This window comes from Neovison vison, chromosome 2, assembly GCF_020171115.1.
Source record: "Neovison vison isolate M4711 chromosome 2, ASM_NN_V1, whole genome shotgun sequence".
NCBI lineage: Eukaryota > Metazoa > Chordata > Mammalia > Carnivora > Mustelidae > Neogale > Neogale vison.
In genome coordinates this window covers 210058012-210079570 of record NC_058092.1, presented here as the reverse complement: position 1 = coordinate 210079570, position 21559 = coordinate 210058012, and the positions used below count along the sequence as shown (strand labels likewise).

The following is a 21559-nucleotide window of genomic DNA, read 5'->3' as shown; positions in this document are numbered from 1 at the left end:
CATGTGTAGGGACATCAGAATTTCTTTGGAGGGCATAGGTAGTTGAAAGAAGTACACTCAGTATTACATACTAACACAATTTTATATTTGAAAAATGAAAAAAAAATCTTTCGCCTTTTACTAAAGATTTCCGTGGAAAAATGAAAAAAAAAAAACCTGTACAATTTTCATGACAAGTTCTTGATGGATAAGTATTTTTAAAAGACTGCAAATTACTGATATAAGTCCTAGTTCCTAAAACATATAAGCAGTATATGTAAAATTATGAAGCAGATACCAATTAGCATTATTTATTAAACTACTATTCTCAGCGTTCATAAAATCATCATCTTGAAATTATACTACTTTTGCTTTATTCAGTGCCATGTATCCAAGAAAGCCTAATCCAGAGGTCAGTGGGCATTAACCTAACAAAAACCAAAACACTCTGAGCTCCTGCTAAGCACCAGGAACTATGCCAAGAGGCTTTCATGTGTGATATCACATTTAATCTTAACCAATTAATGAATCACATGCTATTCTATGATTATTGGCAATATGAACATATAGTATTACTAGCTTCACAAAACAGAAAATGCTCAAAAAATATTTTCATAGGTGATTGAGCATAAGACCAGAAAGCACAAGAATGCAAGTTAGGAGGGTAATATGAGCACTCTCTACCATGCCTTCTGATCTAGCATTTTCCATCTTACTTGTCTCTAGGTCCCCACTTGCTTGCCCTGAGGGAGAAACCATCCTAAATTGGAAAATGAAATCAAGGCTATTATCTTCAAGAACCTTCCATCCTCTTTAGCTACAAAAGCAGCTCTGGCAGAATCTGCTGGTTCCCCCAATCTCTGTTCCCTCTTCTTCCTTGGATGTGGGACTCCGCATTTTTAGTGAGGCAAAATAAAGACTACAGTTCCCAACCACTACTGCCGTTAAAATTTGGACAACAGAATATAAAAACAGTCTGGTGACACTTCTAGGAAATATCTTCAAGGAAGAGGGCATACTCTTCCTCTCTTTTCCTTCATCCAACTGGCTGAAAAACAGACAAGATGTCTGCAGTCTAAGCAGCCATCTTGGATCATGAAGAGGAACTCACATGCTAGGGATGGCTCACCAGCTGGATGGAAGGATGCACACTGTTCATATAGTCATGCCAGCCCTAGGCAGCCTAGAGAGTTCATTATGAGAGTTCACCTACGAGAGTTCAATGTACCTTTATTCATTATTATTTTAAATTTTCTGCCAAATAGCCAAATATAATCTTAGCCAATATGGAAGATGAAAAGAGGAAGCAGAAATTCAGATGACTAACTTTAAGGCAGCACTGCATAGTGCTTAGGAGCATGAATTCTGGAGCCAGTTGGCCTGGGTCTGAATCCTGCCTCCCACTTACTAGCTGTTAAGACCCTAAGCATATTAGTTACACTATGTGCCCTGATGTCATCATTGTCATCATCTGTGGGGATAATAACAGTACCTACCTCCAAGGGTATTGCTCTAAGTGCTAAGTGAATTATTATTCGTAAAGCACTTAAAACATTACATAGCATATAGTAAGTGCTATCTATGCATTTATTAAATAAAATAAACAAACACATTTGGAGCAGGGCCAAAGATGACACGACCAACCACAGGGGGGTCTGTGGTTCATTGAAACTCACCACAACATTTAGGAAGTGGTCCTCTTCTCTGAACCACATTTTCTTCAATGTGAGCAAGATGATTATATCAGTAAGTTTTGTCAGGGCATATGTGTTTCGACTTCCTCTCTAAGAAAGGGCAGTGGCCAGGATATTTTAGACCCTGGGGTCCTACAAATCACCAAGAAACATACCCGTAGTCTGTCATTCTCTGTAGCCTATGCACAGAGGCGGTAGTGCTTTACCTGCCAGGTAGAAGTGACAGATCTTATTACTCCCACCTGCCAGAGCACCAGATCACTTCTCAGCTGACCTGACACACTTCCAACAAAGCTGTAATAGTGTCAACCTTCCTCCTGTTCCTATACCTATTAAAGATAATTAGCCCCTTCTTACATCAGCCAACAAGATAAAAAAAAAAAGGAAAAAAAACCACATAAAAAACAAAAGTATATTGCTAACATTTAGGCTTCAGGATACCCACTCTCCTTTTCTTCTAGAAGTAATGGTTCCCCTTTGAGCTTTCAATTTAACTCACTGCTCCCTTACTTGACAGACTTGGAAAGACCTCTTATTCTCAAAGTTTTCCCCAACTTCCCCAATTCAGTTTATGTTAACTGCATTGATGGCAGAATTGCCTTCTGGTTCTTGATAATTCAGGGACAACAACATCTGGGAGAATGACCAGATCATTCAATGAACCCAACCAAGGGCTACAAGTCAGAGTCCATCCTGGCCACTCAGCACTCCTACAAGAACAGCACACCAGGGGCACCTGGGTGGCTTAGTGGGTTAAAGCCTCTGCCTTCGGTTCAGGTCATGATCCCAGGGTCCTGGGATCAAGGCCCGCCTCCGGCTCTCTGCTCAGCGGGGAGCCTGGGGAGCCTGCTTCCCCCCCCCTCTCTCTCTGCCTCCCTCTCTGCCTACTTGAGATCTCTGTCAAATAAATAAATAAAATCTTTAAAAAAAAAAAAAAAAAGAGAAGAAGAAGAACAGCACACCACCCAGCTAAAGAGTTCACACCGTTGAGACGCAATGAAAATTTGCAGGATTTGACAACCATTATTTTAATAAGTATAACAATAGTTTATTTTTCCAATAAACCATTCTGGCCCATCTGAGAACTCTGACAGGAAAAACATGGTTTGACCCACTGATATTCCAATGATACCTCTGGTTTGATATAAATGCCTTAAATTCTTCTGCAGCTATCAAAAGAATAAAGTCACCTCTCAGCTGCCCTGGTCACCCCATGTCCCTTCCCAACCCAATCATCCCCAACCCCCTTTATACACATACAAGGGACAAAATAAAGGTCAGCTTTGCCTTAGCTAAAAAGCAAACTGCTGATAGTCCTGGGAGAGAAATAAAAGTAAAATGTGGCAGGCAGTCCTGTGTTTCTAAAACTCCGCATTCTTTACTGAAGAACGATAAAAAAGAATTTGAACAATTTCCCAGAAGTGAGCAATAACCAGGACAGATGAAACTGGTTTAAGTCCACCCACTCCATCACTGACGTCTGCCAGTAAGAGCCCTGGGACGGTGGTAGATCCCCACAACACAGAAGGCTGGAACTGAACCCTCAGATCCCTTGATCGATCACCCGTCCTCCAGTGAACAGCGACAACGCTGGTTCGGTCCAAAAAGAGAAAATGGGCCCAAAGCTCAAATCTGTAGGACAATGGCCGAATAGCAGTCTCCGTAGTTTAAAGCTAAGGAACCTACTAGAAGGCAGCATCTCCCCGCGCGTCTCTGTCGACAGGCCGATTGCCCCACCACACCGCCGGGCCCCTCGCCTGTATCTGGTCAATTTCCTCTTTTCATTCTCCGCTCACTCCTCCCCCACCAAATAGGTTCTGATTTATTTCTTCAGTCCGCAGAGCTTCTCCATCTCCAGTCCTCAGGGGCATTCCAAAATCTTGCCAAGGGGCTCTGCACTGTGAAGTTTCTCCCTTTCGCAGCCTTTCAACCCCCCTTCTCCCTCTCGCTGTGCGAAGCGGCTAACTCCCCCGGACAGGCCCACCCTCCCCGAAGGCGGGGGCGGCGGCGGCCCCCACCCCGCTCTCACCCCCTGAGGGTCCTTGACGAAGTAGCTTCCGCTGGAGCCTTGGTAGATGCGCTCGGGGAAGATGCAGCGTTCGATGGCCAGCTCGGCCTGCCGCACTACCGCCTCGAACTCGGGGTCCTCCGGGAACTCGTTCCGCTCGCGGTGGGCCTGCGCGGCGTGGGCCGCCGCCGCCGCCTGGGCGGCCAGGGCTTGGGCCTGCGCCGCCACGGTTTGGGTCTGGCCTTGGGCCGCCGCGCCCCGAGCCCGGTCCAGCAGCGGCTGCCGCTCGCGGTCGTGGCCTGGCGAGCCCGGCGGAGAGGGGGCCGGGCCGGCAGCCGCCGCCACTCGGACCGCGCCCCCCGGCACCTGCGGAAAGTGAGCGCCCGAGCCGGACGGGAAGGTGTAGTCCGGGGGTTGGGCCCGCTCGGGGGACACCAGTGGGCTCGTTTCGTCCATCCCTCAGGCCGCCGGCTCCGAGTCCCGGTGCGCTCCACACAGCTGAGCTCCCGGCCGGGACCAATCCGCGAAACCCCCAACCCACGCCTAGCCAACCAGGTCGCGGCGCCTCGTTGGCCCCGCCCTCACCTAGCCTGTTTACTTGGCGACGAGCAGGCACGACCCCTCGCGCGCGAACGGTAGCCAATCAGAACTAGCGTCTACGTAATCGCGCCCTCCGCATTTTTCGCCCGTCACCGTCTGTGGAGATTGCGCATGCTCTAGGAGCCAAACCCGGGTCAGACACGCCCCCTGCTCTTGCCAGCCCAGCCCCTCCCCTAGCTTCAATTGCTGACCTGTCTTTAGGAGCTTTCAGTAGACTACTTAATCAGTCATTTGTTGAGTGTGTTCTATGAACCAAACTGCTATGAAAGTAGAGAAATCTAATCTTTGTATCTGCATTCATTCAATCATGCATTCACAAAATACTTACCAAGCACTTACTATGTCCTAAATTCTAGAGAGACAAAACTGAAGCAAAGAAACAAAAATCCCTAATCTGGGGGCTTGGGTGGCTCAGTGGGTTAAAGCCTCTCTGCCTTCTGCTCAGGTCACGAGGAATCGAGCCCGGCATAGGGCTCTCTGCTCGGCAGGGAGCCTGCTTTCTCCTCTCTCTCTCTGCCTGCCTCTCTGCCTACTTGTGATCTCTGTCAAATAAATAAAATCTTTTAAAAAAATCCCTAATCTACCGAAATAAAAAGGTTTTTAGAAACCCCACAGGCCTGGGGCGCCTGGGTGGCTCAGTGGGTTAAGGCCTCTGCCTTCGGCTCAGGTCATGATCCCGGAGTTCTGGGATCGAGCCCCGCATCGGGCTCTCTGCTCAGTGGGGAGTCTGCTTCCCCCTCTCTCTCTCCCTGCCTCTCTGCCTACTTGTGATCTCTGTCTGTCAAATAAATAAATAAAATCCTAAGAAAAAAGAAAAAAGAAAAGAAAAAAAAAAAAAAAGAAAAAAGAAAAACCACAGGCCTAATGCAATTTACACAGTGTCCGGCCGGAATGCTCTATGCTTCTTTGTCCATTGAAGAAAGATATGATCTTATTAGACTAGAAAGTTCCCTGAGCTGAGTACATGACTGTTTTATTCACCATTGTAAAACCTTGCTGTCTAGACACAATAGGGACTCTCTATATTTTTATTAGCGGAAAAGAGAAGAAAAAACTGTCCTTGCCCTCAAGGAGAAGACATACAGCTCTCTGAGGCAGCAGGAGAAAAGGCGCCAACACTGAAAACTGAAAACTCATAATAGAAATTCAGCGATTTGGGGGTAGGCTAGAAAGTCAGCAAAGGCCTTAAAGAGGTCATTGTATGAGATAGGTTTTAAAGAAAGAATGTAATTAGATAAGGGGAGGAGGGAGAGAAAAGAGGGAATCAGAGTCATTTGAGTTTGAAGGCCACCTGTGCTAATTGTTTTACTATCCCTTCCTCAATTAAATAAGAATGACGATAATGTATATAAAACACTGAGCATAGTGCTTAGTACCTAAAAAGTGCACTAAAAATGATCATCCCTCCCTCAAATAAGAATCAAGATAGTAAAACACTTAGCACAGTGATTAGTATACTCAACAAATGGTACCACCTTTTTAATCATTGATGTTGTTTTTGTTTTTGTGCTTAGAATCACCAGCAGACTAGAGACATGGGTTTTCACAGGAGATAATCAGCCATATTGTAACCAATATTTCATAGTCATTCTTCCTTGAATCAAATTATTGTCACAGTACTAGAAATACTAGAAGTACTGAACTGCATTGAATTGCACTGAAAAAACTATGGTTTAATTGTAAGTGTGAGAATGCCTTAAACTTTTTTTGGCATGTAAACCTTTTTTTGCCTCCCTTAGGCAAAGGTCCATACAGTTTTCCATACAGTTTCCTCTTTTAGTTAGAAGACATGCATTTTCCTTTCCATCCAGACACCAAATAATTCAGTAATACTTGCCTCTTGCACCCCAGGGGTCACATCCACAAAGATGATCTCTTGGTATTATTCATCTCATTTAGCCCATAAGCTTCAAATTATTGTCAAGGAAAGCTGCAAGATTTAGAGTTCGCCCTTGAGAACTCTAAGGGAAATTCTCAAAATCTGTTTTTGATTCTACCACTTAGAACTTGTTCTACTGGACTAAAAAAAAAAAAAAAGGTCAATATATTCTCTATTACCTATAAAGAGCTAGCACTCACCAAATGCCAGATATTGTTTTTTGTAAATTACATGAATATAACTGAATTACACATAAACGGTATTACAGCTCTTATGATTTTGGAAAATGAGTAAAGTGACTTGCATGTTGTCATGCAGCTAGGCAGACTAGCTCAGTGCTTTTAACACTATATTGTCTCTTGTTAAATATCTCTATGAGATGTGTTTCATATGTGTTGTGGGAAGCAAAGGCAAAAGAAGAATTAAATTTCCCTGCTACTTGGGGCGCCTGGGTGGCTCAGTGGGTTAGGCCACTGCCTTCGGCTCCGGTCATGATCTCTGGGTCCTGGGATCGAGTCCTGCATCGGGCTCTCTGCTCAGCAGGGAGCCTGCTTCCCTCTCTCTCTCTCTGCCTGCCTCTCCGTCTATTTGTGATTTCTCTCTGTCAAATAAATAAATAAAATCTTTAAAAAAAAAATTTCCCTGCTACTTAAAGCCCACTCACAAGTACTTAAAACAGGCAGAGTGACATTCCTCTAGGAACTCAGCTGTCCTGACATTAATACTTTGCTAAGGGAAAATACTTAGCTTAATATTATCCCAACGATCCCCACACCCCATCCTGTAAGTCTACTTCAACATATAAAAGTTTCTTTGGAAACTTCCTTTATCTCTACCCCCAAGATATCTGTTGGCCATCACCCCAATCCTATGACCCACCAATACACATCTGAAGGGTCTCATGACTAAGGTTTTATTAGAAAGTAATAAATGACCTTTTCCTAACAAGAGCTAGTCTCCCAAGGTCTTGGAAACCTTATTTCCAAAATTCCTTAGAGATTTACACTATGCCTAACCCCCTCACAACTTGAAAGTATATAACCAGCCACTCTTCATTACCCTAGTACAGCTCTTTCTGCCCACAGGTCCTGTCCCTGTGCTCTGTCCCTATGCTTTAATAAAACCACCTTTTTCACTGAAGATGTCTCAAAAATTCTTTCTAGGCCATTGGCTCTGAACCCCAACATCCTTTCTACATCATTATGTACTCCCTTTCTTTCCATATTCTCTGATGCCACATTACTTTTGAGACTCTCAAGATGTCTTTTCTACATTATTTTTTTTTAAAGATTTTATCTATTTATTTGACAGACAAAGACCACAAGTAGGCAGAGAGGCAGGCAGAGAGAGAGGAGGAAGCAGGCTCCTCCTGTGGAGCTTGATCCCAGGACCCTGAGATTATGACCTGAGCCGAAGGCAGAGGCTTTAACCCACTGAGCCACCCAGGCACCCCTCTTTTCTACATTATTAAAATAGCTTGAGTTTGCTCTTCTCCTTCCAATCTCTCTGGTTATCTCTGAACATCACTACCAGATTAATTTTCTTTTCTTTTTTTTTTTTTTTAAAGATTTTACTTATTTGACAGACAGAGATCACAAGTAGGCAGAGAGAGGAGGAAACAGGCTCCCCGCTGAGCAGAGAGCCTGATGCGGGGCTTGATCCCAGGACCCTGAGATCATGACCTGAGCAGAAGGCAGAGCCTTTAACCCACTGAGCCACCCAGGCACCCCCCAGATTAATTTTCTTAGAACACTGGTCTCCTGGTGTCACTGCTCTGATTAAGAAACTACATTTTTATTACAGTAAAATAATGTATCTTTTATCATTTTAACCATTCACAAGTATACAGTTCAGTAACATTAAATACATTCACAATGTTGCATAACCATCACTACTGCCTATACCCAAAACTTTTTCATCAACCCAACAAAACTCTGTATCCATTAAACAATAACTCCCTCTTTCTCTAGCTCCTGGTAACTTCTACTTTCTGTGTTTATGAATTTGCCCATTCAAAACACTATATTTTGCAAACCATAGTTTCCCCAAAAATTTCAGGTTTCTCCATAACTTAACCACACAATCTACCTAACCTTATTTCATCAAATTTCCTAATATACATTCTTTAATCTAATAAGGTCTTCTTATTAGGTTAGATTAGATTTCCTTTTTAATCTAATAAGATTTTCTTGACATGCCATTCTCTCAAAGACTGTGTTTTTATTTATAGTCGCTACCACACAGTTTAGCATGCTTAGCCATTGAGTGTTAGAGCTGGTGGAATCTTATAGGTCTGCTAGTCCAACTCATTTTACAGACTGGAGAGCTTAATAACTGGCTTGAGTCACACACACTTGGTGGCAGACCTGGAATTTGAACATAGAATCCAAGTCTTGTCAAACAATGTGAAACTGGTGTTTATGGAGCATAATGTCACAGACACAGTATTGAGAATTTTACACTATATTCTCATATAAGTGCTAGGGAGTCTTTATTATTATTATTATTATTTTCATTTTCTATCTCACAGATGAAGAAACACCCAAATTGGAGCAGTTTGTTTACTGTCTTCATGCACTTGCCTTCTTTTAATAATTAAATATAGTCTTGATGTTTTTCCCTGTGCATGAATCTTTTCTTCTCCACATCTAGGCTGTAAGTCCCATGAGGGCAGCGATCCTCTTTTCAAGCTGCATTCACATTGATAAGTAAATAAATGGATAAAAGGATTGGCGTACGCAATATTTGGAGAATTCGCTCCAATCTCGATACTATATTTTAAACACAAAGATCTGAGTAATGACAACACATCTCCTTACAACGAGTGAATGCCTAAGTGTCCTGGTATCACGGTGCTGGCACGGGGCTGACACTCATTAAATCTCAGCTGCCTGGTCCAGCATGTTACAATTCACAAAGCTGAAACTCAAAATCCAGGTTTGGGTTCTGCGCTTGAACTCCAGGGAGGAGTCATTTACATCTCTGAAGGTCCGCGTAGGACCCGAAGCGCTCGAGTTGGTGGTCCCTGTTTTTTCTGACCCAGGTTTGGTTTTGTTTTGCTTTTGTCCACATTTCGGTTAGAATGTCTCTGAGCAGACGAGACCTGAGGTCTCCCTCAAGTAGCCGAGGTAGGACCACGGGTTCAGCCCCACCCCTCTTTCAGATGTTTGACCCGAGCTCTAGAGACCCTCCGCCCCGCACAAAGATGGCGCAGAGTCCGCGCTGAGCCAATGGAGAGTGGCGTTGCTCCTGGTTGCCTAGGTAACAGCCAATGGACAGCCGGAATTGCGCCCAGTGCGGCCGCCCGGGATGGCGGCGTCAAGTGGGGCAGGCGCTGGTGGAGGTGGTGGAGAGGCTGGTGGCAGGGGCGAGCCCGGCGGAGCCGCCGTCCCGGCCGCTGGAGCCCCGCGTCTGGGCGTGATTGTCATCCCGAAAGGCGGAGCTCAGGTTGGCCCGTAGCGCAGGAGGGAGGGGGCCACAAGCTTGTGGTCGGTGAGAAAGGAGGAGCCCATCCCGAGATGACCGGCTGGGGATCGGGATTCCATCCAGAAGGCGCTGACTAGAGGGCGGGGCCGGTGGGATACCGAACCGGTGAGACCAGAGAACCTCTGGTCTCTACCCGTGGGGCCGAGGCCAGGGAGAGCCCACGGTACCCGGCTTGGAGAGCGGGTGGCGGGGGTGGGGGATGCTGCGTCCGGAAGGGATGGTGGACCAGTGGGAGGAGAGACCTGGCCCCAGCGGTAGAGCAGAGCTCGGGTGGAGGGAAGGATCAGTGCTGGGATCCAAGAACGGGGTGGGAGATCGACTAGGAAATGTTCTTAGTTGGGTCTAGGGCTTTGTTTGGCCTGGGCCGGCCTGTCACACTCTGCTGGAGAGACGTCCCACACAACAAGGCTTGTGGATGGTGGCACGCCAGCTAGGTAGCATCTCCAAACTGCTTAGGTATCCGCAGGAGTAACTCGGATTTATTAGAATCCGCTCCACGCATTTCCTTTTTCATGAAATAGGATAGTATCATGGCAGTCCTCATCATTCTAGTATCAGAATTTTCTTCCCACTTTCTTCAATCTAACTGTCCCACAGTCTTCCTAAATAAGACCTTTGTCATAGCAAAACATTTTTTTTTCTTTTTGAGTTCAAGGAAGACTTATAGTAAAAAGACTTGTAAATTTATAAGAAAGTTATTTCAAACTCATTTAAAACACTTTAAAAGGAATGTGTGACTTTTTGTTCTAGGTTTCTTACAAGCCAGAATTTTTGTTCACCAGAGTCTTCCTTTCTTCTCTTTAGGATTCTAAAAGCCTAAGACTGCTTTCTTTATAATTAAGAGAACTTTGGCAAGGTATTCATACTCTGGGGAGGCTTTGGAGGAACAATGTAAAGGTATATGTGGGGAAAGCAGGCTGCCTCAAAGCAATACTTTTTAAGTGAAAAATCTGTTCCTCTTTTTTATTTTTATTTTTTTTAAGATTTTATTTATGTATTTGACCGACAGAGATCACAAGTAGGCAGAGAGGCAGACAGAGAGATTGGAGGAAGCAGGCTCCCTGCCAAGCAGAGAGCCCGATGTGGGTCTCAATTCCAGGACCCAGGATCATGACCCCGGCCGAAGGCAGAGGCTTTAACCCACTGAGCCACCCAGGTGCCCCAAATCTGTGCCTCCTTGTGGTAGCTTTGTGTGTGTGTGTCATTTTTAATCCTCCGAATCTGAATGCAAGATAGTGTGAATGCATAATATTTTTTTTAGCAAGTTTGATTCCTAAACTCTAAAAAAAGACAAATGGAATGGAAACAAAAGTTAACACTCCTGTCTCCAAGTTCTATCTGGAAATGTCTGGATCAGGAGAAAATAAAGATAGCAGGGGTATCATCTTTTGTGCAGAGCAACAGTGTATTTGTTTCACGGACAAAAGTCATTTTCTTTTAAGTAAATGTTTGGATTGATCCTTTGCAACCCATTTATTAAAAGAGCAGAAAGGGTGGGTATCTGTTTAGAAGCCTGAATCTTCTTGGTTTGAGACTACATTTCATATGTATAGCTGAAGCCTAAACTCCGAGCCCACCTGTTGTTGTTTTAAGATTTTATTTATTTATTTGACAGAGATCACAGAGAGGCAGGCAGAGAAAGAGCTCTGGGGAAGCAAGCTCCCTGCTGAGCAGAGAGCCCAGTGTGGGGCCCGACCCCAGGACCCTGGGATAAAAACCTGAGCCAGAGGTTTTAACCCAGGCACCCCAACCTGTTCTCTTTAAGAAGATTTTTTTGGGTCACTGATACAAACACTGATTTGGATCCTTATTAAAGTGTTGGGTTTTCAGTCATTTTCATCAGTACTGGCTATTCTGTATTAAACTAGATTTGTTTCAATGACCATGATTTCTTTTTGGGTCAGTGGCTGTACAGCTGACGATAACTTAGCCTGGCTAATTATAGAAGTCATAAATGAACATCACTGTCCCTGGCGGTGACAGTGTCAATTATTTGGACATAGGTCGAAGTTTCTAGTCAAATGTGTTCAACCATGGCCTGAGACCCATAGTGTCCACGTGTGTCCTTTAGTTAGCGCTTCCAGTTGTGCTCTTGGGAATGGACATCATGTTGACCAGCAACTATTGAAGGGAATTTGCTCTGTCTCCCTAGATAAAGAAAGGAATGGAAATTTACTTTTGGAAGAACAAATGAGAGAGGAGGTCGCAGGGTTAGGTGGAGAGATGATGATCCAGTTACTACAGCTGTGTAACATTATACCCCAACCATAGCTGCTTAAAACCACCGTATGATGCTCACAGATTCTGTGAGTAAGGAGTTCATAGACGGCATCGTGGGGATGACCTCGCTTTGCTCCATGATACCTCAGATGGGATGGCAACTCAGTGGCTGGGAGCTAGAATCATCTGAAGGCTCCTTGGCTTAGAGCTGGTCCCTGGGCTAGGCTGATTCAAAGATGAGCATTGCCAACCAGAGCACCAACACATGTGGCTTTTTGTGGCTCATCTTCCTCGCAGCACAGTGGCCCCAGGGTAGTCAGACCTCCGTGGGCAAGCACACCAGTGAGCAAGAGGGAAGATGCATCACCTTTTCTGATCTGACCTCGGAACACACCATCTCTTCCATCGTGTCCTATTGGTTGAAGCAATTGCAAGCCTACCCTGATTCGAAGAAGAGTTAGACTCTACCTTTTGATGGGGCAGTGGCAAGGTCAAATTATAGAACTCGTAATACAGGAGATACGACCACAAATGTCTTTGGAAGTTACAATCTGCCACGTTTGGTAATTAGAGGATGATCTTTTCCATTTCATTGGCCTCTTTAAAAACTTTAGAATATTCTCCTTCAGAGCCACAGCATACCAGAAGAGGGGCTAGGTTTACAATTTGAGGGGCTGACTAGTACCGTGTCCAAAGATAGTCTTAAAACTGGAGAAACACTGTTCCCTTCCTTTCAGCGACCTTCTCCTGGTCCCTGCGAAACAAGCGGGATGCCATTATGTGGAAGTTTCATGTGGCCTTGAGAAAAAGTAAACAAATGTTGGAGTCTGTTCCCCCAAGCCCCTGGACAGTCAGACCGACTCCTCACATGCCACCACAGTAACTCCTTCCAGACCTCTGAGTGAGGACAAGTTTACAGCTGCCAGACATCAAAAGGAGTAGCCCTTGTCTTACCATCTCCCTGCATAAATCATGATTTTGTGTTTATGTTTCGGAATGGTTGTTTAGTGATAAGATTTATTATAAGATATGGCCTTTTAAGATTCTGACTTGTTTTGAAGGAATGAAATATCTCAGATTTGTTCCATAAGCTGACTTTTAGTACGCTGACTTCATTAGTTTTGGGAAGCGCTGAAGACGGCCTGTAGTTATCAAAGCCTACCTGGACTGGAAAGAGTTTTCCTCTGCAGTTTCGATGGAAAACTGCTTCTCTTCCTCTCATTAATGTTGTATTTGCAGTGGAGTCGTGCTGACCTCTACCCCAGGCACACTGATGCTGGGCTGACAACAAGAGGGTTGAGCCTGAAATCAGATGCCGACCTTGTGGAACAGAGATGGCACACCAGGTACCCGCGTCACCAGTCAAAGAAATAGCCCCAGAGCGTTCAAGGGGCTATAAGACAAGAAGAAAATGATCCCTACCTTGGGGCATCTTCTGCTGTGTCAGAGAGCCTGGGCATGGAGCTCCCGAGTAGCAATAGAGAGAAAATCCCTGGTGCAGCTGTGGGAGGGGCTCGCAGACACCACTGGAAGAGCTTTCCAAGCTGGCCTCATTATGGGGGTAGAAGCAAATGTTGCTTCCTGTTTGGGCGAGAGCCAGAGATTCTCAGAAGTCATCTGTTCTCATAGCTAGAAGGAAATGAGAGCTGTGAGACAAGGCCGGGGCCCAGAAGATGTGACTGAGCCCTTTTCTGTTTAGGCCCAACTGTTTGCATGTCAGAATGTTTCTGGGCTTACGGCATCTGTATCCAAAAACATCATGGCATAGGTCAAAATTAAAATATCCCATAGTGTGGCGATAAAAAAAAAGGCAAGTGGCAATTGTAGTTTACTTTCTGTCAGCTTAGAATTTACCTCAGGCAAAATTGCTGATTTTTCTTTTCCAAATGTTGTTTGAATTATATTGGTAGCATTTTTATACTGAGACTTTGGAGAAATTTCCATTATAGTAAGTGAATGTGTGAGTTGAGACGTCTGTTTTTGAAGGAGGAAAAGAATAACATTTAGTGGACAGGGCCTAGTGGTGTTGTAGGTACTTTCATGTATCTTATTTAATTTTTTTAAAAGATTTTATTTATCTGACAGAGAGAACAAGTAGGGGGAGCAGCAGAGGGAAAGGGAGAGGGAGAAACAGGCTCCCCGCTGAGCAGAGAGCCTGAAATGGGGCTCTATCCCAGGACCCTGAAATCATGACCCAAGCCAAGGCAGATATTTAACCAGCTGAGCCATCCAGGCGCCCCAGTGTATCTTATTTAATTCAATCCATAACAATTCTCTGAAGTAGGTATACTTTCTCCACTTTACAGGGGAGGAGACCAAGGTTTAGAGGCATGTAAGTAACCTTCTCAAGGTTACAGAGTGCACAGGGATGTGGCCGCAGTGCTGGTACTCCTGGGCCCACACACCACTTTATTACACTGGGAGACATGTGGGATAGGAAGACAGGATGGCATTTAGGAGCATGGGCCCCAGAAGCTGACCCCTAAGTTTCTGCTTCTAACTTGCGCATGTTAGCTGAGGGACCTTGGTGAATTTACTTACCCTCTCTGCCCCTCAGTTCCCTAATCTGTAAAATGGAAATGATAGTACTACCCACCTCATAAAGCTGTGAGCTGAAATTAGATTATGGCTTTTTAAAAAGGATTTTATTTGTTTATTTGACAGAGAGAGACATAGCGAGAGAGGGAACACAAGGAGGGAGAGTGGGGGAGGGAGAAGCAGGCCTTCTGAGAAGCAGGGAGCCTGACGCGGGGCTCAATCCCAGTACCCTGAGATCATGACCTGAGCTAAAGGCAGATGCTTAACCCACTGAGCCACCAAGGCACCCCCCTCTAGGTTCCTTATTAAGAGGGGACCTTTCAATAGAGTGATTTACAGATCAGAGAACATTCACGCCTAGTGTATCTGTTTGTAGGAGTAGTAGTCCTCATGCTTTCAAGTGTGTAGCAATCTAATGATGTGCTTGTTAAAACTACAGGTTCCCAGGCTCTAACTTACAGAATCTGATTCAGTAGATCTGGGGGTGGGTCTAGGACTCTGCATTGTTACTGTCACTTGTAAAACTGTTGTATTGCTTAGATCTGGAAAAGATGAAGAGGTGAGTAGACAGACCTAGGGAATTAAAAAAGAACTAGGGATCACACTTTTTAAGATGTGTCAAATACTTCTGTTTGTATTTAATGCTAATCAGGTATCTTAATCTCCTCTTATAGGATATCTTTGAATGCAAGCATTCTTTTAGTGCATATGTGAACCCATACCTGGCCAGTCTCCAACAAATGTTGCTGGGTTGTTTATTTTTCTCTAATAATCTCTGTCATAGCCATTTCTTCCTTCTGCTCCCATTATACTGTTATCCCCCTAGTTCAGGCCTTATGATCACGTACCTGGGTATATCGGTTAGCTTTTGCTGGGTAATAATAACACACCACCCCAAAACATAGTGGTTTCAAACAACCACCATATATTTAGTCCATCATTCTGTGACTCAATAAATTGGGCCTGGGTTCAGGAGCAGCTCTGTTGGTCATGTCCAAGCTCATCCAGGCGTTTGTTGGCAGCTGGGACAGTAGCTCCACATGACCCCTCATCACCAGCCAACTAGCTCGGGCTCATCCACATGGGGGCAGGACAGTTCCAAGTGCGGTGGACAAGCACTTCCCAGACCTCTGCTGTATCCCTTTTGCTAACGTTCCATTAGTCCAAGCTGAGTCCCATAACCCACCCAGACCCAGTGGGTGGAGGAATAAAGTGCCCGTGAATGGACACATGGTGCTGCCATGTCACATCCCAAGGGCGCGAGCACAGGAGAGTCATTGGTGCTCATTTGCACAGTCTCCTGAAGGATTACATCTCCTGCCTTGCAGGCTTTTCTGGCTGTGAGCTCTTGATGGTCCAAAGCCTCCCGTTTCCCACTGCCATGTTCATTTTCTGTAAGCACTGCTTTGGAATTATGTGCCTGTTCATAAACCCCCAGGGCCTCCGTCTTTCCCCCTCCCCATTAGCTGGAAACTCTCCTGCCTAGCTTTCTGAGGTCTCCTTAGAGTAGCCTGACCCGAAAAGCAGAGCGAGCAAGACAAGAGAGAAAGAACTAGCAGCAGTCGGGGGAGGCCAGGACACTAGTCCAGCCCAGCCACAGCCTCGCTTTTCACTTCTCTCTCTCCATCTATGAAACAACAGAGTTTAGATTTAAATCTGAAAGGTCCTCAGATTTCAGATTTCGGCTGAGTACCTAGACAAACTTATTTCCTCTTACTCTGTAAATAAACCTTCCACTGCAGTAAGACCCAGCTTATTATTTTCCCACTGAACATCCGGGTTATGTGGCTCTTTGTGCTTTCATTCCCCAGGTTTTCTCCATGGGTGACTGCCCTTTGCATGCCTGCTTGCTTGCTTGCTTGCTTTTTTAATATTTTTTAAAAAGATTTTATTTATTTATTTGACAGACAGAGATCACAAGTAGGTAGAGAGGCAGGCAGAGACAGAGCATGGGGGCCGGGGGGGAGGGAAGAGGGGGCGGAAGCAGGCTCCCTGCTGAACACAGAGCCCGATGTGGGGCTCTATCCCAGGACCCTGGGATCCTGACCTGAGCCGAAGACAGAGGTTTTAACCCACTGAGACACCCAGGTGCCCCAAGGCTGATAACTTTTAAAACCAGCAGGAAAATAAGACTGCTTGAGCAGAGGTGGTGATGATGGGAGTGGGAGTGGGGGGTTGGAAAGGTGGATGTGTTTGTTAAATGTATCCAAGATAACATATACTTAGCTGGTTAATTTATAGAATATATCTGTAAAATTGCTTTGCAGACCTTTCCTCCAGCCATCCTGTGACTCTGGTTCTCACCTCTGTTTCTTGCAGTGTTTATCCTTTTCTTCCGTAAGCTGTCACCATGACCCTGACAAAAGGTTCCTTCACCTACTCTAGTGGCGAGGAATATCGCGGCGAGTGGAAGGAAGGTGAGAGGACCCTGGGGAGTCAAGTGATGAACACTTCCTTTGGCTGAGAAGCCAACTGGATGAGTCTTCATATCTAATTCCAGGATTTAATCTGAATAGTGCCTTTCCTTTCTTTGATTTTAGGACTAAATAAAGGCATTAGAAAATGCCATTGTTTGCCCAATCTCCAGCAATGAGTTAAACCTTTCCACTTCAGAATATAAAGTGTTTTAACCTCTTTTTATTCTTTAGTGGTATTATTTGGGAATTGTTTTTATTCATTTTTTTAAAAAGATTTTATTTATTTATTTGACAGACAGAGATCACAAGTAGGCAGAGAGGCAGGCAGAGAGAGAGGGGGAAGCAGGCTCCCTGCTGAGCAGAGAGCCTGATGCTGGGCTCGATCCCAGGACCCTGGGATCATGACCTGAGCAGAAGGCAGAGGCTTTAACCCACTGAGCCACCCAGGCGCCCCAGGGAATTCTTTTTATAAATACTTATATACCAGGCAGAGTAAAATGAATTATTTTGAGTGCCTATAAAGTAGAAAATGCAGAATTCATTGCAATGACTTGGCTCCAGTGAATTTTAAAAGTTCAGGAAGATCTGGAAATTAGGACAGAGAGATACTCAAGAGTAAGTGACAGTCATTGCCTTGAATTTCCTGTGACAGCTCACTGCATTCGGAAGCATCTAGTCACAGGATTGGTGAAATTCTTCAGAGCCTGAGAAATATAGTCTGACCACTTCAAAGCCTCGTGGGGCCAGTCCTAGCAAGCCACGAGCTGCCCTGAGAAGCCTTGACTTCCTACAGTGGTGCCAGTGAAGAGAAGTTCCGGCGGTTTCGACATGCACCCCATTCTTCTCACGTTAGATCCCTACAGCTCGTGAATTTTTGAGCCCTGAGAGGAGCAAGTGGGCAGATGGGATGTGCCCTTGCTCGGTACGTCTCCCACCTTTCTCCTACCTCCCCAACACCTGCCATCCCCTGAAATCTGGCTGTTTAGGGGCACCATTCTGCCAGGCAGTCTCTGTCCCAGCTGCTGGAAGGACATGATTGCTCCTCCAGCATCTTGCTGTGTTCTGGTCAGTTCAGTGGGTAAGCACAGCCCTCCTGATGTAACAAAGCCTGAATCAGTATTGCCAGTCAGCCCGTGAGGTGTGTGCCCCCTAGCTTCACAGTGCCCTGTGGCACTGTCTCCTCTCCGAGAGGCAGGAAAGTCAATGGTGAGGGCTCTCCAGCCAGGACGTCTGCGGCATTTGCTTTCTTGCTCTGCCACTCAGCAGCTCTCTGGTCTTGAGCAAGTGATAGCCTCTCCTACCCTTGCTTTCTGCATCTGTGAAATGGGAATAATAATAGTACTGTGCTCTGTCTGTGAATGGGAATAATAATAGTACCTCTTAACATCGGGAGAATGAGATAGGTTGATAAATGCGAAGTGCTCAGAAGAGTGTCTGACACATAGCCAAGGCGCTATGGTAGTTAGTTTTATTTTCCAGCGCTCTCATATGGAGAGAGACCTGCTCCACATCTGATGTTCGTGACAAGATGGGAAGGTCCCAGGAGCCGGATTTTCCTGGTGTCTGACTCTGGGTAGCAGTTCTCTGCCCTGCTAACATCACTGCCTGTCTTTATTCCCTTGTGGGTCAGGTGACGAGCGACAAGGGATGTTAGGCAGTGAGGGGGTCCCTGAAGCTGCCTTATCCCAACCTGACAACTGTCTCTGTCTTTGCTCAGGCCGCAGACATGGTTTTGGTCAACTGATGTTTGCAGATGGTGGCACCTACCTGGGTCATTTTGAGAACGGGCTCTTTAATGGCTTCGGGGTACTGACCTTCTCCGATGGCTCAAGGTAAGTCCTGGTCATTCCTTTATGAGCTTTGCTAGTGGTAAATAGCTGCTCAGATCTGAGCTTGGCCCAGGCCCTCTGAAAACAGGCAAGAAGTAAGCAGTTCTTTTATGAGTTACTTTATAAATAGATCTAGAATTTGAAATGGCAAGGAGCCAAGTGACCTTCCACCCGACTGCCATTCTCTTGCGTTATCTCCTTGAGATTAGAGCCGCATATCACACGTGCCCTCTGGCCCTCCTCTGGGAGTGGGGTGGTGGGGGCAGGGATTCTGAGGGAAGCAGAATCCGCTCCGCTCCTTGGCATTAATAGGTAACACCCACTGGTAGCTGCTTCACACAGTTAACCTGACAACTCACTACCTCCATCTCCTGTTCCTGCAGGTATGAGGGGGAGTTCGCCCAGGGCAAGTTTAACGGCGTCGGAGTCTTCATCCGACATGACAACATGACATTTGAAGGGGAATTTAAAAATGGCAGAGTAGACGGTTTTGGTAAGTCCCAGACCTGCAGGATGGAAGCCCGGGGGTGGGAGCATGCCAGGGGTGGAGGTACACCTGGTTAGCTTGGATGTTTCCAGGACGTCTGCCCATCCATAGGATCAGGTCCGATGCCCGCCTGTGGAACTTGCTGGTTCAGGGTTCGGGAGTGACGGCGGCAGGTTTTCCTTCTCCACTGCTCCATGATACCGAGCTGCTCTCTGAGTCACGCACGCCCTTATCAGTCCCACATTTGCTCTGTTCCCCTCAAAGGCCTGCTGACCTTCCCTGACGGTTCTCACGGAATACCCCGCAACGAAGGTCTGTTTGAGAACAACAAGCTGCTGCGGCGGGAGAAGTGCTCCGCGGTCGTGCAGCGGGCCCAGAGCGCCTCCAAGTCAGCCAGAAATCTCGCGGCCTGACGGGTGTCGTGCTCCCGTGCCCGGCTCGGGCCGCAGCGCAGGCCCCCACGATGCACTCAAGGTGAATACGTGAACCGGATGTGAGAGATGAGAATGCCCACGGAGCGGAGGCCTGGAGACGAGCCCCCTCACCTGCCAGGTGGGGATTCGATGACGAAAGTCATGAGGACTCGGGCCCCCCCGGCCCGCAGCGGGGTCACCAGTTCTGTCTCTGCCTCTCTCCCTGATTGGTATTCTCTGTCCCTAATGCCTCAGGTCGCCCAGCACAGACCTGCTTCTACTTGATTTCTTGCCCATGGAGGCAGAATTTCTTCATTCTGCCTGTACTGGGGGCAGTTGATCCTAGCCCCAGATTAGGGCGAGTGCTTTATGCTACCCTGGAGAAACAGGGAGAAACATGGGGGTGACTTAGACAGCTCCTCAGTCCTATGAAAGTCAAAGAGTGTTTCTGTGTGTTGCCCCCTCTTTGGCTGCTGGTTGGCTTCATAACTCTGGGCCTTCCACTTTGTCTCCCCAGGCTGGTATCTGTGTCTGCTTGTCCCCCTGTGAAGGGTTCGGTAAAAATACGATTTCCCTCTCCCTTGATTGTACAGGCTGTCTTCCTTACCTGAGTTCCAGCAGCTAATTTGCGCCCCATTGTGCCTCTCTCCTTCCTTAGACACGGGACAGGATCCCTTTGGGGGACAGTCAAGAAACTGATACGAGGAGTCATCTCATAATGTGTATTTGTTACTTACCCCGGGGCAGAGGACAGACATCTCTGGGCCACTTCAGGCCCTGCCATGGAGTAATTGAATCCTTAGGGATGGCTTGGGCTGACACAGCCCCTTCCCAGTGGACCCATAGGTCAGACCCACCTCAACCCCTTGGAGCTTGGGGAGAATTGGATGGGTTCTAGGACTGCAGTGAACCAAAAGAGAATTTGGCTCCTTGCATTTGGTTCATGGTTAACTCTTCCATCACAAGCTTGGTTGTCAGCCCTGGGGGTCAGATCTGGATGGATGGGACCCCTGCGTAGTTTATGACGGAGGCCTCCAGTTACCCCAGAACCCAGACATGCCCACTCCACTCCCAGCCCCTTACCCTAACAGCAGATTGTGGTGGAAATTATAGCCCTGTGCCTCTATTTATTCTCCGAGTTGTACTGTAGAAACAAGTGTTTATGAGGAATAAACAATCAGCAGAACTGCCTGTACTTAGTTTCTTGACTCTGGCTCTGCCTCCTCATGAATCAGCCCATTTGCCATTTCTAAAAGTTCATCACAGATGGGGTCTTGGGACCGACACTGCAGACTCTACTGCACAGTACTTAATTCTCCATACCTCCAAGATGTATGAGAGGTATGAGAAGGGAATGACCTGATTTTTTTTTTTTTTAAATCAGATGGGTTCGGGTTGTCCAAACTAGAAAGTGGCAGAGCGGGGTGGGATTTGTATCCCGGTTTTTCTGATTCCAAATCACTTTCCACTGTACTTCTCTTGCCCTGAGCATCATGAGATGGGGGCACTCATATCTGCTGGATTACCTTGGGCAAGGCAGTTCCTGCCTGGATTTCCCCTCTTCCTGCAGCAATACCTCCCCAACTGAGCTAATGTGCAGCGTTCACCTACTGTGCTAACCCCTTAACATGCGTGATCTTGTGGAGCCCTGGGAGAAAGGAACTGTTATAATCCCCAAGTTACAGATCAGATCAGGCACTTCAGTAGTTGTCCAACGTCCCACCAACCCTAAGGGGCAGGTCTAAGAACTTAAACCCAGGCCTGTTTAATGTAAGCCCAGAGGCTGAGTGCTTTACCAGTACACCAGCCAGCCTCCCAAGCCCTCAATTTTTGCCCCATCTCTAGGCTGGATTCTCCTCTGAGCTCAGATCTTCTGGATGTTGCCTGTGAGAAGAGCACAGGTGCTAAGCCCCAAGCTTCATTACCATCCTGATGGACAATTTCAGTTGAAGATCGATACCTTTTATATTCTCTCCTCTAGCCTTTGTCCTAAACAAGGACCCGTTTAC

At 46.3% G+C, this 21559-nt stretch overlaps 2 protein-coding genes across 3 annotated transcripts in view; one reads left to right on the top strand and one right to left on the bottom strand.

The window, feature by feature from the left end:
• Nucleotides 1–4177, bottom strand: part of PI4K2A (phosphatidylinositol 4-kinase type 2 alpha) — a 30039-nt gene extending 25862 nt beyond the window's left edge. The window contains exon 1 of the mRNA XM_044240253.1: nt 3703–4177. Within this exon, the coding sequence (XP_044096188.1) occupies nt 3703–4137 (435 nt within the window). The 5' untranslated portion in view covers nt 4138–4177. The remainder of the gene's footprint in view (nt 1–3702) is intronic.
• A 5340-nt stretch (nt 4178–9517) lies between these two features.
• Nucleotides 9518–20749, top strand: MORN4 (MORN repeat containing 4). Of its 2 annotated transcripts, XM_044240257.1 has the most exons (6): nt 9520–9607; nt 13106–13212; nt 16724–16821; nt 18539–18653; nt 19034–19143; nt 19402–20749. In XM_044240257.1, exons 3-6 carry the CDS (start codon nt 16755–16757, stop codon nt 19548–19550), a joined length of 441 nt encoding a protein of 146 aa, XP_044096192.1. In that variant the 5' UTR covers nt 9520–9607; nt 13106–13212; nt 16724–16754; the 3' UTR covers nt 19551–20749. The 2 variants fall into 2 exon arrangements, with proteins under 2 accessions (XP_044096193.1, XP_044096192.1); XM_044240258.1 differs by lacking the exon at nt 13106–13212 and having other exon boundaries at nt 9518–9607.
• The last annotated feature ends 810 nt before the right edge of the window (nt 20750–21559 follow it).

Coding starts and splice junctions, on each gene's coding strand:
- MORN4 (XM_044240258.1), top strand. CDS start 16,755: ATGACCCTGACAAAAGGTTCCTTCACCTACTCTAGTGGCGAGGAATAT. Junction 16,822..18,538: donor TCGCGGCGAGTGGAAGGAAG/GTGAGAGGACCC, acceptor GTCTTTGCTCAG/GCCGCAGACATGGTTTTGGT. Junction 18,654..19,033: donor ACCTTCTCCGATGGCTCAAG/GTAAGTCCTGGT, acceptor CTGTTCCTGCAG/GTATGAGGGGGAGTTCGCCC.